The sequence below is a fragment of the Oncorhynchus kisutch genome, unplaced genomic scaffold (genome assembly GCF_002021735.2).
Source record: "Oncorhynchus kisutch isolate 150728-3 unplaced genomic scaffold, Okis_V2 scaffold902, whole genome shotgun sequence".
Lineage (NCBI taxonomy): Eukaryota > Metazoa > Chordata > Actinopteri > Salmoniformes > Salmonidae > Oncorhynchus > Oncorhynchus kisutch.
Window position 1 is genome coordinate 32,590 of NW_022262847.1, and position 18,281 is coordinate 50,870.

The window sequence follows — 18,281 nt, forward strand, 5'->3', positions numbered from 1 at the left end:
GTTACTTCACTAGAATTCAATGTGACAGATTGTGAGGTCCATAAGGGTTACTACACTAGAATTCAATGTGCCAGATAGTGAGGTCCATAAGGGTTACTACACTAGAATTCAATGTGACAGATAGTGAGGTCCATAAGGGTTACTACACTAGAATTCAATGTGCCAGATAGTGAGGTCCATACGGGTTACTACACTAGAATTCAATGTGCCAGATAGTGAGGTACATAAGGGTTACTACACTAGAATTCAATGTGCCAGATAGTGAGGTCCATAAGGGTTACTACACTAGAATTCAATGTGCCAGATAGTGAGGTCCATAAGGGTTACTACACTAGAATTCAATGTGCCAGATAGTGAGGTCCATAAGGGTTACGACACTAGAATTCAATGTGAGGTCCATAAGGGTTACTACACTAGAATTCAATGTGGCAGATAGTGAGGTCCATAAGGGTTACTACACTAGAATTCAATGTGCCAGATAGTGAGGTCCATAAGGGTTACGACACTAGAATTCAATGTGCCAGATAGTGAGGTCCATAAGGGTTACTACACTAGAATTCAATGTGCCAGATAGTGAGGTCCATAAGGGTTACTACACTAGAATTCAATGTGCCAGAGAGTGAGGTCCATAAGGGTTACGACACTAGAATTCAATGTGGCAGATAGTGAGGTCCATAAGGGTTACTACACTAGAATTCAATGTGCCAGATAGTGAGGTCCATAAGGGTTACTACACTAGAATTCAATGTGCCAGATAGTGAGGTCCATAAGGGTTACGACACTAGAATTCAATGTGAGGTCCATAAGGGTTACTACACTATAATTCAATGTGGCAGATAGTGAGGTCCATAAGGGTTACTACACTAGAATTCAATGTGAGGTCCACAAGGGTTACTTCACCAGAATTCAATGTGACAGATTGTGAGGTCCATAAGGGTTACTACACTAGAATTCAATGTGACAGATAGTGAGGTTCAAAAGGGTTACTACACTAGAATTCAATGTGCCAGATAGTGAGGTCCATAAGGGTTACTACACTAGAATTCAATGTGACAGATAGTGAGGTCCATAAGGGTTACTACACTAGAATTCAATGTGCCAGATAGTGAGGTCCATACGGGTTACTACACTAGAATTCAATGTGCCAGATAGTGAGGTCCATAAGGGTTACGACACTAGAATTCAATGTGGCAGATAGTGAGGTCCATAAGGGTTACTACACTAGAATTCAATGTGCCAGATAGTGAGGTCCATAAGGGTTACTACACTAGAATTCAATGTGCCAGATAGTGAGGTCCATAAGGGTTACGACACTAGAATTCAATGTGAGGTCCATAAGGGTTACTACACTAGAATTCAATGTGGCAGATAGTGAGGTCCATAAGGGTTACGACACTAGAATTCAATGTGCCAGATAGTGAGGTCCATAAGGGTTACTACACTAGAATTCAATGTGCCAGATAGTGAGGTCCATAAGGGTTACTTCACTAGAATGCAATGTGCCAGATAGTGAGGTCCATAAGGGTTACTACACTAGAATTCAATGTGAGGTCCATAAGGGTTACTACACTAGAATTCAATGTGCCAGATAGTGAGGTCCATAAGGGTTACTACACTAGAATTCAATGTGCCAGATAGTGAGGTCCATAAGGGTTACTACACTAGAATTCAATGTGAGGTCCATAAGGGTTACTACACTAGAATTCAATGTGAGGTCCATAAGGGTTACTACACTAGAATTCAATGTGAGGTCCATAAGGGTTACTACACTAGAATTCAATGTACCAGATAGTGAGGTCCATAAGGGTTACTACACTAGAAGTCAATGTGAGGTCCATAAGGGTTACTTCACTAGAATTCAATGTGAGGTCCATAAGGGTTACTACACTAGAATTCAATGTGAGGTCCATAAGGGTTACTTCACTAGAATTCAATGTGAGGTCCATAAGGGTTACTACACTATAATTCAATGTACCAGATAGTGAGGTCCATAAGGGTTACTACACTAGAAGTCAATGTGAGGTCCATAAGGGTTACTTCACTAGAATTCAATGTGAGGTCCATAAGGGTTACTACACTAGAATTCAATGTGAGGTCCATAAGGGTTACTTCACTAGAATTCAATGTGACAGATAGTGAGGTCCATAAGGGTTACTACACTAGAAGTCAATGTGAGGTCCATAAGGGTTACTTCACTAGAATTCAATGTGACAGATTGTGAGGTCCATAAGGGGTACTACACTAGAATTCAATGTGACAGATAGTGAGGTCCAAAAGGGTTACTACACTAGAATTCAATGTGCCAGATAGTGAGGTCCATAAGGGTTACGACACTAGAATTCAATGTGACAGATAGTGAGGTCCATAAGGGTTACTACACTAGAATTCAATGTGCCAGATAGTGAGGTCCATAAGGGTTACTTCACTAGAATCCAATGTGCCAGATAGTGAGGGCCATAAGGGTTACTACCCTAGAATTCAATGTGAGGTCCATAAGGGTTACTACACTAGAATTCAATGTGAGGTCCATAAGGGTTACTACACTAGAATTCAATGTGGCAGATAGTGAGGTCCATAAGGGTTACTACACTAGAATTCAATGTGCCAGATAGTGAGGTCCATAAGGGTTACGACACTAGAATTCAATGTGGCAGATAGTGAGGTCCATAAGGGTTACTACACTAGAATTCAATGTGCCAGATAGTGAGGTCCATAAGGGTTACTACACTAGAATTCAATGTGCCAGATAGTGAGGTCCATAAGGGTTACTACACTAGAATTCAATGTGCCAGATAGTGAGGTCCATAAGGGTTACGACACTAGAATTCAATGTGAGGTCCATAAGGGTTACTACACTATAATTCAATGTGGCAGATAGTGAGGTCCATAAGGGTTACTACACTAGAATTCAATGTGAGGTCCATAAGGGTTACTTCACTAGAATTCAATGTGACAGATTGTGAGGTCCATAAGGGTTACTACACTAGAATTCAATGTGACAGATAGTGAGGTTCAAAAGGGTTACTACACTAGAATTCAATGTGCCAGATAGTGAGGTCCATAAGGGTTACTACACTAGAATTCAATGTGCCAGATAGTGAGGTCCATACGGGTTACTACACTAGAATTCAATGTGCCAGATAGTGAGGTCCATAAGGGTTACGACACTAGAATTCAATGTGGCAGATAGTGAGGTCCATAAGGGTTACTACACTAGAATTCAATGTGCCAGATAGTGAGGTCCATAAGGGTTACTACACTAGAATTCAATGTGCCAGATAGTGAGGTCCATAAGGGTTACGACACTAGAATTCAATGTGAGGTCCATAAGGGTTACTACACTAGAATTCAATGTGGCAGATAGTGAGGTTCATACGGGTTACTACACTAGAATTCAATGTGGCAGATAGTGAGGTCCATAAGGGTTAACTACACTAGAATTCAATGTGCCAGATAGTGAGGTCCATAAGGGTTACTACACTAGAATTCAATGTGGCAGATAGTGAGGTCCATAAGGGTTACTACACTAGAATTCAATGTGCCAGATAGTGAGGTCCATAAGGGTTACGACACTAGAATTCAATGTGGCAGATAGTGAGGTCCATAAGGGTTACTACACTAGAATTCAATGTGCCAGATAGTGAGGTCCATAAGGGTTACTACACTAGAATGCAATGTGCCAGATAGTGAGGTCCATAAGGGTTACTACACTAGAATTCAATGTGACAGATAGTGAGGTCCATAAGGGTTACGACACTAGAATTCAATGTGAGGTCCATAAGGGTTACTACACTATAATTCAATGTGGCAGATAGTGAGGTCCATAAGGGTTACTACACTAGAATTCAATGTGAGGTCCATAAGGGTTACTTCACTAGAATTCAATGTGACAGATTGTGAGGTCCATAAGGGTTACTACACTAGAATTCAATGTGACAGATAGTGAGGTTCAAAAGGGTTACTACACTAGAATTCAATGTGCCAGATAGTGAGGTCCATAAGGGTTACTACACTAGAATTCAATGTGCCAGATAGTGAGGTCCATACGGGTTACTACACTAGAATTCAATGTGCCAGATAGTGAGGTCCATAAGGGTTACGACACTAGAATTCAATGTGGCAGATAGTGAGGTCCATAAGGGTTACTACACTAGAATTCAATGTGCCAGATAGTGAGGTCCATAAGGGTTACTACACTAGAATTCAATGTGCCAGATAGTGAGGTCCATAAGGGTTACGACACTAGAATTCAATGTGAGGTCCATAAGGGTTACTACACTAGAATTCAATGTGGCAGATAGTGAGGTTCATACGGGTTACTACACTAGAATTCAATGTGGCAGATAGTGAGGTCCATAAGGGTTAACTACACTAGAATTCAATGTGCCAGATAGTGAGGTCCATAAGGGTTACTACACTAGAATTCAATGTGCCAGATAGTGAGGTCCATAAGGGTTACGACACTAGAATTCAATGTGGCAGATAGTGAGGTCCATAAGGGTTACTACACTAGAATTCAATGTGCCAGATAGTGAGGTCCATAAGGGTTACTACACTAGAATTCAATGTGCCAGATAGTGAGGTCCATAAGGGTTACGACACTAGAATTCAATGTGAGGTCCATAAGGGTTACTACACTAGAATTCAATGTGGCAGATAGTGAGGTCCATAAGGGTTACTACACTAGAATTCAATGTGCCAGATAGTGAGGTCCATAAGGGTTACTACACTAGAATTCAATGTGCCAGATAGTGAGGTCCATAAGGGTTCCATCACTAGAATTCAATGTGCCAGATAGTGAGGTCCATAAGGGTCACTTCACTAGAATTCAATGTAGCAGATAGTGAGGTCCATAAGGGTCACTTCACTAGAATTCAATGTGCCAGATAGTGAGGTCCATAAGGGTTAACTACACTAGAATTCAATGTGGCAGATAGTGAGGTCCATAAGGGTTACTACACTAGAATTCAATGTGCCAGATAGTGAGGTCCATAAGTGTTACTACACTAGAATTCAATGTGAGGTCCATAAGGGTTACTACACTAGAATTCAATGTGCCAGATAGTGAGGTCCATAAGGGTTACTACACTAGAATTCAATGCAAGGTCCATAAGGGTTACTACACTAGAATTCAATGTGCCAGATAGTGAGGTCCATAAGGGTTACTACACTAGAATTCAATGTGCCAGATAGTGAGGTCCATAAGGGTTCCTTCACTAGAATTCAATGTGCCAGATAGTGAGGTCCATAAGGGTCACTTCACTAGAATTCAATGTAGCAGATAGTGAGATCCGTAAGGGTTACTACACTAGAATTCAATGTGCCAGATAGTGAGGTCCATAAGGGTTACTACACTAGAATTCAATGTGACAGATAGTGAGGTCCATAAGGGTCACTTCACTAGAATTCAATGTGCCAGATAGTGAGGTCCATAAGGGTTAACTACACTAGAATTCAATGTGGCAGATAGTGAGGTCCATAAGGGTTACTACACTAGAATTCAATGTGCCAGATAGTGAGGTCCATAAGTGTTACTACACTAGAATTCAATGTGAGGTCCATAAGGGTTACTACACTAGAATTCAATGTGCCAGATAGTGAGGTCCATAAGGGTTACTACACTAGAATTCAATGTGAGGTCCATAAGGGTTACTTCACTAGAATTCAATGTGAGGTCCATAAGGGTTACTACACTAGAATTCAATGTGCCAGATAGTGAGGTCCATAAGGGTTACTACACTAGAATTCAATGTGCCAGATAGTGAGGTCCATAAGGGTTCCTTCACTAGAATTCAATGTGCCAGATAGTGAGGTCCATAAGGGTCACTTCACTAGAATTCAATGTAGCAGATAGTGAGATCCGTAAGGGTTACTACACTAGAATTCAATGTGCCAGATAGTGAGGTCCATAAGGGTTACTACACTAGAATTCAATGTGACAGATAGTGAGGTCCATAAGGGTCACTTCACTAGAATTCAATGTGCCAGATAGTGAGGTCCATAAGGGTTAACTACACTAGAATTCAATGTGGCAGATAGTGAGGTCCATAAGGGTTACTACACTAGAATTCAATGTGCCAGATAGTGAGGTCCATAAGTGTTACTACACTAGAATTCAATGTGAGGTCCATAAGGGTTACTACACTAGAATTCAATGTGCCAGATAGTGAGGTCCATAAGGGTTACTACACTAGAATTCAATGTGAGGTCCATAAGGGTTACTTCACTAGAATTCAATGTGAGGTCCATAAGGGTTACTACACTAGAATTCAATGTGACAGATAGTGAGGTCCATAAGGGTTACTACACTAGAATTCAGCTGACCACCATAGTGCCTGTGCCCAAGAACACTAAGGTAACCTAGCAAGTGGTATCGGAGCACCAAGTCTTGGTCCAAGAGGCTTCTAAACAGGTTCTACCCCAAAGCCATAAGACTCATGAACACCTAATCAAATGGCTACCCAGACTATTTGCATTGACCCCCCCCCCCCCCCCCCCCTCTTTTACACCCCTGCTACTCTCTGTTGTTGTCATCTATGCATAGTCACTTTTTAATAACTCTACCTACATGTACATATTACCTCAACTAACCAGTGCCCTTGCACTTTAACTCTGTACTGGTATACCTGTATATAGCCTCCACATTTACTCTGTACTGGTACCCCCTGTATAGTCTCCACATTGACTCTGTACTGGTACCCCCTGTATATAGCCTCCACATTGACTCTGTACCGGTACCTCCTGTATATAGCCTCCACATTGACTCTGTACCAGTACCCCCTGTATATAGCCTCCACATTGACTCTGTACCGGTACCTCCTGTATATAGCCTCCACATTGACTCTGTACCAGTACCCCCTGTATATAGCCTCCACATTGACTCTGTACCAGTACCCCCTGTATATAGCCTCCACATTGACTCTGTACCAGTACCCCCCTGTATATAGTCTCCACATTGACTCTGTACCGGTACCCCCTGTATATAGTCTCCACATTGACTCTGTACCGGTACCCCCTGTATATAGCCTCCACATTGACTCTGTACTGGAACCCCCTGTATACAGCCTCCACACTGACTCTATACTGGTACCCCCTGTATATAGCCTCCACACTGACTCTATACTGGTACCCCCTGTATATAGATTACTAATACAGTACCAGTCAAAAGTTTGGACACCTACTCATTCAAGGGTTTTTCTGAATTTGAACTGTTTTCTACATTGTAGAATAATAATGAAAACATCAAAACTATGAAATAACACATATGGAATCATGTAGTAACCAAAAAAGTGTTAAACAAATCAAAAATATATATATTTTATATTTTAGACTTTTCAAATAGCCTAATTTTCCCTTGATGACAGCTTTGCACACTCTTGCATTCAATTCATGAAAACACAACAATGTAAGGTTAGGTTTAGGCATTAGGTTTAGCAGTATGGTTAAGGTTAGGTTTAGGCATTAGGGTTAGCAGTGTTGTTAAAGTTAGGGTTAGTTAAGGTAAGGTTTGGGCATTATGGTTAGCAGTATGGTTAAGGTTAGGTTTAGGCATTAGGGTTAGCAAATCAGATTTGTTGGTGGTACAAACCTCTTAAGGAGAAAGTAATTCAAAGTAATCAGATTACATTTGTGAGTTTGGGGAATCCAGCAGTTACGTTACTGATGACACTTTTAGACAGGTAACTAGTAACTAACAGATTACTGATGACACTTTTAGACAGGTAACTAGTAACTAACAGATTACATTTAGAAAGTAACCTACCCAACCCTGGATACAGTATAAAGGTCTCTCCATGGGTGGGAGACAGACATTTAAGATGATCAACACCCTCTTTATATTACTGACTTGTTGACTGATTGATCCATTCATCCTTCCAACCCTCCTCAGCCTTCCTCTCCTCTGAAGACCCAGTGAGGGTGGAGCTCAGTTAGAGAGCTGTTGAGGGACTGGTTAGGATGAACACTTCTACAGCCAGAGAGGTGAGAGGTCACACATGGTTTAGATGGTAAATATTTATGTCCCCTTAGTGGTTCATCACATCAGCAAAAGGGAATATGTTCCATCATCCATGTTTATTTACATTAGTGCAAATTGACCACTGATATTGGTGTAATTTCCCACCCCTTTTGGCTGTATGAAAGTTAATTTCCCCTCAGGCACTCATTCACCCCATCTCTTTACATTGGTTATGCTGACATGGTGGCCTGACTGCGTCCAGACTGTCATAGTCGGTGGCCAGACTCAAATTCTGAACACAACGCCCATCCTGGTTGATCTGAACCTAATGCAGCTTGGAGTGATCGGATGACAGAAATCACATTTAGGTGCCAGGTTTAACTGAGGCCGTAGATGCTCCATATCCATTACTTTGAGAGTTTTATATAATATGACTAAATGTGTTTCTGTGTTGCAGGGGCAGTCAAGAAATGGAACTGCAAGACCACAGAACGTGATATAAGCAGAGCTGTGGGAGACCACCTCAAGCCCCTGGTAGAGCCGGGGGTGGTGTTTACCACGCCTTCAGCAGGCTGGAAAAGTGGGATTGATCTGTTTGTTTCAGTTTTCAGGAGTTGAAGCCTTTGACATATTGTTGATTTCAACATTTTTCCTTTTCAACAAAAATCCATTGGATTCGTTGAAGTCGGTCATTGGGTTAATTTGTTTTGCAATTTGAAAATGTATATCAAGATTTATTTATACAGCACATTTCAGACATGGACGAATAAAAACAATGGAAATAAAAACGGAAATATTTACTACACAACAAAACATAAGAGGATAAAAAAAAAAACTCAAATAGTGCGATGCCAATGTGGTAACAACTCCTTTTTTTGTTAATCAAATAAATAGTACTCTTTCATTTCAGAGGCTGGATTTTCCCCCTTATGAGGCTAATATTCATATCATGCTGAAATCAATAGAACAGGAGATAAACGTTTAGGGTTCTACATTGTGACATCATTAAGATAATCCAACCATGTTAAAACATTCTACATTGTGACATCATTTCATTGATATCATGAAACAACTCCTTCATGTATTTTCTGATGTTTAATCAGAGATCGATTATCATAGTATCTCTTGTCACATTGATCACAACTATGTGACTTCTCTCCTGAGTGTCTTCTCTGGTGCTTAGTCAAGTTACCAGACTCAGTAAAACTCTTCCCACATTGATCACAGCTATATGGTTTCTCTCCTGTGTGTGTTCTCTGATGCTTAGTCAAGTTACCAGGCTCAGTAAAAGTCTTCCCACATTGATCACAGCTAAAATATTTCTCTCCTGTGTGTGTTCTCTGGTGCCTAGTCAGCTGACTAGACTGAGTAAAACTCTTCCCACATTGATCACAGCTATAAGGTTTCTCTCCTGTGTGTGTTCTCCGGTGAACTATCAGGCTGCTTAAGTGACTAAACCTCTTCCCACATTGATCACAGCTATACGGTTTCTCTCCTGTGTGTATTCTCTGGTGTGATTTTAAATGTCCTGATATCAGAAAACTCTTCCCACAGTCTGCGCAGTGGAAAGATTTATCTCCTGTGTGTATTCTCTGGTGTATAGTCAGACGGCTAGATGTAGTAAAACTCTTCCCACATTGAGAACAGCTATAAGGTTTCTCTCCAGTGTGAATTCTCTGGTGTGCTTTTAGTGAATCTGATCTTGAGTAACTCTTCCCACAGACAGAGCAGTGGTGAGGTTTCATTCCTGTGGGTCTCTGCTGGAATTTGAGATGTTCTGAAGTGGAGAGACTCTTCTCTGCCTCGTCAGCTTTGTGATGTAGTTGGGGCTCCCCAGAGGATCCATGGTAGTTCTGTCTCTCTCCTGTGTGAGCAACAAAATCAGACAGATGATTAAAGGCCCACAACAGCAGAAATCCACTGTTTATTTGAGCTAAGGTAATGTTAAGGTATATAATATATATATATATATAATAACAATGTTTGTGTCATTGTTGCAAATCAACTGCTTTATACTTTTAAAAAAACACTTCAACTTCAACCAGTAAAATGCTCATTGGCTTTGCTACCAGTCTGTCAATGAGCGTTAGCATTCAAGCTAACAACTTCTGCATCCAAAATAGGTATTTTGCAACTTTCACAACCAAATATGTGACCCGCCGTCTCTATTCAGTCTTATGAAGCAACATTTTAAATGGTGTTTATTTTTTACATTGGATAAAAGTACAGACTGAGCTTCTACATGGTATCATACACTGTGATTGGAGGAGAACATGAGGAAGTAATGACTCAGAGCTTCTACATGGTATCATACACTGTGATTGGAGGAGAACATGAGGAAGTAATGACTCAGAGCTTCTACATGGTGTCATACACTGTGATTGGAGGAGAACACGAGGAAGTAATGACTCAGAGCTTCTACATGGTATCATACACTGTGATTGGAGGAGAACATGAGGAAGTAATGACTCAGAGCTTCTACATGGTGTCATACACTGTGATTGGAGGAGAACATGAGGAAGTAATGACTCAGAGCTTCTACATGGTATCATACACTGTGATTGGAGGAGAACATGAGGAAGTAATGACTCAGAGCTTCTACATGGTATCATACACTGTGATTGGAGGAGAACATGAGGAAGTAATGACTCAGAGCTTCTACATGGTATCATACACTGTGATTGGAGGAGAACATGAGGAAGTAATGACTCAGAGCTTCTACATGGTGTCATACACTGTGATTGGAGGAGAACATGAGGAAGTAATGACTCAGAGCTTCTACATGGTATCATACACTGTGATTGGAGGAGAACATGAGGAAGTAATGACTCAGAGCTTCTACATGGTATCATACACTGTGATTGGAGGAGAACATGAGGAAGTAATGACTCAGAGCTTCTACATGGTATCATACACTGTGATTGGAGGAGAACATGAGGAAGTAATGACTCAGAGCTTCTACATGGTATCATACACTGTGATTGGAGGAGAACATGAGGAAGTAATGGCTCAGAGCTTCTACATGGTATCATACACTGTGATTGGAGGAGAACATGAGGAAGTAATGACTCAGAGCTTCTACATGGTATCATACACTGTGATTGGAGGAGAACATGAGGAAGTAATGACTCAGAGCTTCTACATGGTATCATACACTGTGATTGGAGGAGAACATGAGGAAGTAATGGCTCAGAGCTTCTACATGGTGTCATACACTGTGATTGGAGGAGAACATGAGGAAGTAATGACTCAGAGCTTCTACATGGTATCATACACTGTGATTGGAGGAGAACATGAGGAAGTAATGACTCAGAGCTTCTACATGGTATCATACACTGTGATTGGAGGAGAACATGAGGAAGTAATGACTCAGAGCTTCTACATGGTATCATACACTGTGATTGGAGGAGAACATGAGGAAGTAATGACTCAGAGCTTCTACATGGTATCATACACTGTGATTGGAGGAAACATGAGGAAGTAATGACTCAGAGCTTCTACATGGTATCATACACTGTGATTGGAGGAGAACATGAGGAAGTAATGACTCAGAGCTTCTACATGGTATCATACACTGTGATTGGAGGAGAACATGAGGAAGTAATGGCTCAGAGCTTCTACATGGTATCATACACTGTGATTGGAGGAGAACATGAGGAAGTAATGACTCAGAGCTTCTACATGGTATCATACACTGTGATTGGAGGAGAACATGAGGAAGTAATGACTCAGAGCTTCTACATGGTGTCATACACTGTGATTGGAGGAGAACATGAGGAAGTAATGACTCAGAGCTTCTACATGGTATCATACACTGTGATTGGAGGAGAACATGAGGAAGTAATGACTCAGAGCTTCTACATGGTATCATACACTGTGATTGGAGGAGAACATGAGGAAGTAATGACTCAGAGCTTCTACATGGTGTCATACACTGTGATTGGAGGAAACATGAGGAAGTAATGACTCAGAGCTTCTACATGGTATCATACACTGTGATTGGAGGAGAACATGAGGAAGTAATGACTCAGAGCTTCTACATGGTGTCATACACTGTGATTGGAGGAGAACATGAGGAAGTAATGACTCAGAGCTTCTACATGGTATCATACACTGTGATTGGAGGAGAACATGAGGAAGTAATGACTCAGAGCTTCTACATGGTATCATACACTGTGATTGGAGGAGAACATGAGGAAGTAATGACTCAGAGCTTCTACATGGTATCATACACTGTGATTGGAGGAGAACATGAGGAAGTAATGACTCAGAGCTTCTACATGGTGTCATACACTGTGATTGGAGGAGAACATGAGGAAGTAATGACTCAGAGCTTCTACATGGTATCATACACTGTGATTGGAGGAGAACATGAGGAAGTAATGACTCAGAGCTTCTACATGGTATCATACACTGTGATTGGAGGAGAACATGAGGAAGTAATGACTCAGAGCTTCTACATGGTATCATACACTGTGATTGGAGGAGAACATGAGGAAGTAATGACTCAGAGCTTCTACATGGTATCATACACTGTGATTGGAGGAGAACATGAGGAAGTAATGGCTCAGAGCTTCTACATGGTATCATACACTGTGATTGGAGGAGAACATGAGGAAGTAATGACTCAGAGCTTCTACATGGTATCATACACTGTGATTGGAGGAGAACATGAGGAAGTAATGACTCAGAGCTTCTACATGGTATCATACACTGTGATTGGAGGAGAACATGAGGAAGTAATGGCTCAGAGCTTCTACATGGTGTCATACACTGTGATTGGAGGAGAACATGAGGAAGTAATGACTCAGAGCTTCTACATGGTATCATACACTGTGATTGGAGGAGAACATGAGGAAGTAATGACTCAGAGCTTCTACATGGTATCATACACTGTGATTGGAGGAGAACATGAGGAAGTAATGACTCAGAGCTTCTACATGGTATCATACACTGTGATTGGAGGAGAACATGAGGAAGTAATGACTCAGAGCTTCTACATGGTATCATACACTGTGATTGGAGGAAACATGAGGAAGTAATGACTCAGAGCTTCTACATGGTATCATACACTGTGATTGGAGGAGAACATGAGGAAGTAATGACTCAGAGCTTCTACATGGTATCATACACTGTGATTGGAGGAGAACATGAGGAAGTAATGGCTCAGAGCTTCTACATGGTGTCATACACTGTGATTGGAGGAGAACACGAGGAAGTAATGACTCAGAGCTTCTACATGGTATCATACACTGTGATTGGAGGAGAACATGAGGAAGTAATGACTCAGAGCTTCTACATGGTATCATACACTGTGATTGGAGGAGAACATGAGGAAGTAATGGCTCAGAGCTTCTACATGGTATCATACACTGTGATTGGAGGAGAACATGAGGAAGTAATGACTCAGAGCTTCTACATGGTATCATACACTGTGATTGGAGGAGAACACGAGGAAGTAATGACTCAGAGCTTCTACATGGTATCATACACTGTGATTGGAGGAGAACACGAGGAAGTAATGACTCAGAGCTTCTACATGGTATCATACACTGTGATTGGAGGAGAACATGAGGAAGTAAGGACTCAGAGCTTCTACATGGTATCATACACTGTGATTGGAGGAAACATGAGGAAGTAATGACTCAGAGCTTCTACATGGTATCATACACTGTGATTGGAGGAGAACATGAGGAAGTAATGACTCAGAGCTTCTACATGGTATCATACACTGTGATTGGAGGAAACATGAGGAAGTAAGGACTCAGAGCTTCTACATGGTATCATAAACAGTGATTGGAGGAGAACATGAGGAAGTAATGACTCAGAGCTTCTACATGGTATCATACACTGTGATTGGAGGAGAACATGAGGAAGTAATGACTCAGAGCTTCTACATGGTATCATACACTGTGATTGGAGGAAACATGAGGAAGTAATGGCTCAGAGCTTCTACATGGTATCATACACTGTGATTGGAGGAGAACATGAGGAAGTAATGACTCAGAGCTTCTACATGGTATCATACACTGTGATTGGAGGAGAACATGAGGAAGTAATGACTCAGAGCTTCTACATGGTATCATACACTGTGATTGGAGGAGAACATGAGGAGGTAATGACTCAGAGCTTCTAATCCCATTCAGGACAAAAAGGGCATTCTAACATGAGGAAGTAATGTAGATTTTAAAAAATTACATTCAGAATCCTATTCAGGACAAAAAGGGCATTCTAACGTGAGGAAGTAATGTATCTCACCAGGTTCCCCCATTGAGCAAACCATTAACAGTATTTATCTCACCAGGTTCCCCCATTAGGCAAACCATTAACAGTATTTATCACCAGGTTCCCCCATTAGGCAAACCATTAACAGTATGTATCTCACCAGGTTCCCCCATTAGGCAAACCATTATCATTACTACATTGTCTATTGCTGTATATCTTCAGTGCTGCTCTTTGTTCACGCCCATTTATCATCTTTCACTCCCTCTAGAGCCTTAGACCCGCCCATCTCTTAAAGAATTCACATTGGAACATGAGAATGTGGCCATGTGATAAAGCAGTGAGGACTAAAAAACAAAGATGTCAACAATAAAATACTTCATTCACTTCAAGTACGAAAGGTAGTAGATTACAATTAGGAAAAACCTAGAACACAAGAATGTCAAAACAATATCTAGACCTAGGCGTATATATTATTTATTTCACTAGGCAAGTCAGTTACAAATTCTTATTTTCAATGACGGCCTAGGAACAGTGGGTTAACTGCCTGTTCAGGGGCAGAACGACAGATTTGTACCTTGTCAGCTCGGGGATTCGAACTTGCAACCTTCCGGTTACTAGTCCAACGCTCTAACCACTAGGCTACCCTGCCGCCCCAACCTTGTCAGGATGGGGGATTTGAATTTGCAACCTTCTGGTTACTAGTCCAACGCTCTAACCACTAGGCTACTCTGCCGCCCCAGTTTTTAAGATCAGAACTTTTGCAATGAAGAGACCATGGACATTACATGTCCTGGTCCAAAGGGCAGAAAAAATATGCTTTCGGGTTAGATGAATTTGTTCATATCATAACCAAAGTTACTCAAAGGATCTGATGGGGCGGTAGGTAGCCTAGTGGTTAGAGCGTTGGGCCAGTAACCGAAAGGTTGCTAGATCGAATCCCCGAGCTGACAAGGTAAACATCTTGCCTAGTTAAATAAAGTATATATTTTTTTAAGTGTTGTATGTTGAATACCTCATGGTATGTGTAGACCAGACTATTTACCAAGAGAGTTTACATCTGTATTTTTCTTAGCTGTCTATTTACCACCACAAACTAATGCCGGCACTAACACCACACTCAACGCGTTGTATAGGGCCATAAGCAAACAAGAAAACACTCATCCAGGGGCCACTCAGGTGATTTCATGTTATTTCTACCTGTGCAACTAGAGGGGGGGGGGGGGGGTAGACCTCTAAAAAACACTCATCACTCATCCAGGGGCCACTCAGGTGATTTCATGTTATTTCTACCTGTGCAACTAGAGGGGGGGGCCTCTAAAAAACACTCATCCAGAGGCCACTCAGGTGATTTGATGTTATTTCTACCTGTGCAACTAGAGGTGGGGGGGGGGGGGACCTCTAGAAAACACTCATCCAGGGGCCACTCAGGTGATTTCATGTTATTTCTACCTGTGCAACTAGAGGGGGGGGACCTCTAGAAAACACTAATCCAGGGGCCACTCAGGTGATTTCATGTTATTTCTACCTGTGCAACTAGAGGTGGTGGGGGGACCTCTAGAAAACACTCATCACTCATCCAGGGGCCACTCAGGTGATTTCATGTTATTTCTACCTGTGCAACTAGAGGGGGGGGGGGACCTCTAGAAAACACTCATCCAGAGGCCACTCAGGTGATTTCATGTTATTTCTACCTGTGCAACTAGAGGGGGGGGGGGGACCTCTAGATCGACCTTTACTCCACACACAGAGACACATACAAAGCCCCTCCCTCAGCCTCCATCTGGTAAATATCAACATAACTCTATCCTCCTGATTATAAGTCGAAACTGAAACAGGAAGTACGGGTTCAATAAGGAAGTGGTCCGATGAAGCGGTTGCTAAGCGACATGACTGGTTCAACTAGAACAGAACGGAATATGTTCAGGGATTAATCCGGTGGCCTTTAGGAGTTTACCACATCAGTCAACGGCTTCATTAATAAGTGCATGGGAAGACCTCGTCGCCATAGTGACCGTACGTACATACCTATATATTTGAGACTGTTGGGACAAAAACAATCTTGGTCGACCAACAGCCTGTCGACCAAACAATCGACCAGATGACTAAATGGGGTCAGACATGATATCATTATGACATCATAATAGCCATTGACTACTGAAGAATAGAACTTATAAATGCCTCAAATGTTTCAACTGTATTTCCCATCAGAAACCAAAACATAAGCTTGTATAACTCCATTGTTTGTAAACTAACACTGTATAGCCTCATTATGACATCATAGATTAATTCTAGAATATACTATATAGCCTAGAAACCTGGTTAAACTATCATTATGACATCATGGATGGCCAGTCCTTGTATTCCTAGTGTAGTGAATTCAGGGGGAGGGACTGAGCTGAACTCAAACCTGGGTCAAGCCAACACCTTATAACTGTTACACCAAGATGTTTGAACCTATGGATGCAAGGACTGACCACTGGCTATACATCAATCATTTAAAAGTGAAAATATGGATGTAGCAATTGCATATTTCCCCTTTAACACCACTCATCAGTTCAACAACTGCAGAGTTTGTGCCTCTGTTTTTAAGACAGTACTTACTAGTGTAAATCGAGGAACGGTTTCTCAAAACCATTTTACGGCTAGAACCATCGGACACCTTAATAAGATGCGTTTGGGAAACCGGTCCCAGATATCCAGTTTCCTCCTCTTCTTCCTCCTTTTTCAGTGTGACAATCATCTCTCCTTCCTTTACTCCAAAAACAGCAACATCCTCTTCTTTTACTGTAACATCCTCCTCCTCTTTCACTCTGAACGAGTCTTCCTCTTCTTTAACGGAAACGTCTTTCTCTTCTTCTTTCACTGTAACAGTCTCACCCTCTACTTGTTTTTGTATTGTAACAACCTCCTCTTCCTCCTCCTCTTTCACGAGAGCTTCTTTCTCCATACAGCAGACCTCCTCTTCTTCAGCAGGAGGAGAGTAGCTTGGTGAACTCATGGTCGGAGATGTTAGCTAGCTAGGCTAATGCTAACTTAACCAGGCGCTAGCTGACTAATAACAACACCGTAAATATGAAATTAAATGGGATAACTAACTAGACGACAGAATTGTGTTTAAAACACAGTGGCTATGCGAACCCGTCTAAAGAGCTTTATTGGTTCGTCTATTTTGTCTATCAAGCTACCGAGGTGTCTGACTAACTGTTGCTGCTGTTGAAAGAAGCGTTCCGTCCACCACATTATACGTCACACCAGCAGCATCGCCTTAAAGTCTCAGACCGCCATATGCTGACTGGAGTGGGTAACGCAGTTGAGAGAAAATGGATCTATTTTATTTTCAGACAAGTTGAAGGGTAGGAAGCATGATGTTTTTTTACACACAAATGAAACAACACAGTGTGGTTAAATACTTAGTAAGCTAGTTGTCGTCACTTTATGGTTACCTATAAGGACAAACAGTTATGTTTTTGCGTTATTACATATTTATTCATTTATTTCCGGATATCTTCTAAACTTCCCACAATGCACTATTCTGCAATGTCAAATTGATATACTCTGTGCTACCGAGTTCATATGGCCAGAATCCATCTCATATCTTCTCCCACTGCGTAAAGTGTGGTCGTGCAATAACTCAATTCGCCCTTGCACTACTTTTAACGCCATTTTAACGCAAAACGTAGTACACTCTGTTTTTTGCAGATTCTAGTTATGGAAACAGAAAACTGTATTGAGATCAAACGTTTCATCGATAAGAAAATGTGCAGAATGTTGGACAAAATCCATTTCACTCTATCATCTCCCACTCATCTTTCACTGGGCTTCCTCTCATCGCAATATTTGGTAGTGAGTAAAAAGTACATCCTGCTCCTCTCCACCTAACGTCCCCTCACAGTCCCTTCAATTTCCCCTAACGTCCCCTCACAGTCCCGTTAGATTGGCTGCTCAGCCTACCTAAATTATCCCTCACCCATCATAGCCCTGCAATTCCCAACCAATCAGAGCGCTTCGAAATGCGCATCTGGACACTACACCCGCCCACTCAGGTCAGAGTGTTGTCGTTGTCCGAAGGGAGAAGACGCCTGTTTGTGAGGACTTTCTA

At 41.6% G+C, this 18,281-nt stretch overlaps 2 protein-coding genes across 2 annotated transcripts in view; both read right to left on the reverse strand.

Annotated features, from left to right (window-relative positions):
- LOC116363032 (zinc finger protein 239-like) overlaps positions 1-18,281 on the reverse strand; it is a 54,780-nt gene that overhangs the window by 20,629 nt on the left and 15,870 nt on the right. The gene's annotated exons all lie outside the window — the stretch shown is intronic.
- Positions 7,504-17,052, reverse strand: LOC116352839 (gastrula zinc finger protein XlCGF17.1-like). Its single transcript, XM_031816936.1, has 2 exons — positions 16,784-17,052; positions 7,504-9,821 (listed from the first exon to the last, which is right to left on the reverse strand). Exons 1-2 carry the CDS (start codon positions 16,920-16,922, stop codon positions 9,019-9,021), a joined length of 942 nt encoding a protein of 313 aa, XP_031672796.1. The 5' UTR covers positions 16,923-17,052; the 3' UTR covers positions 7,504-9,018.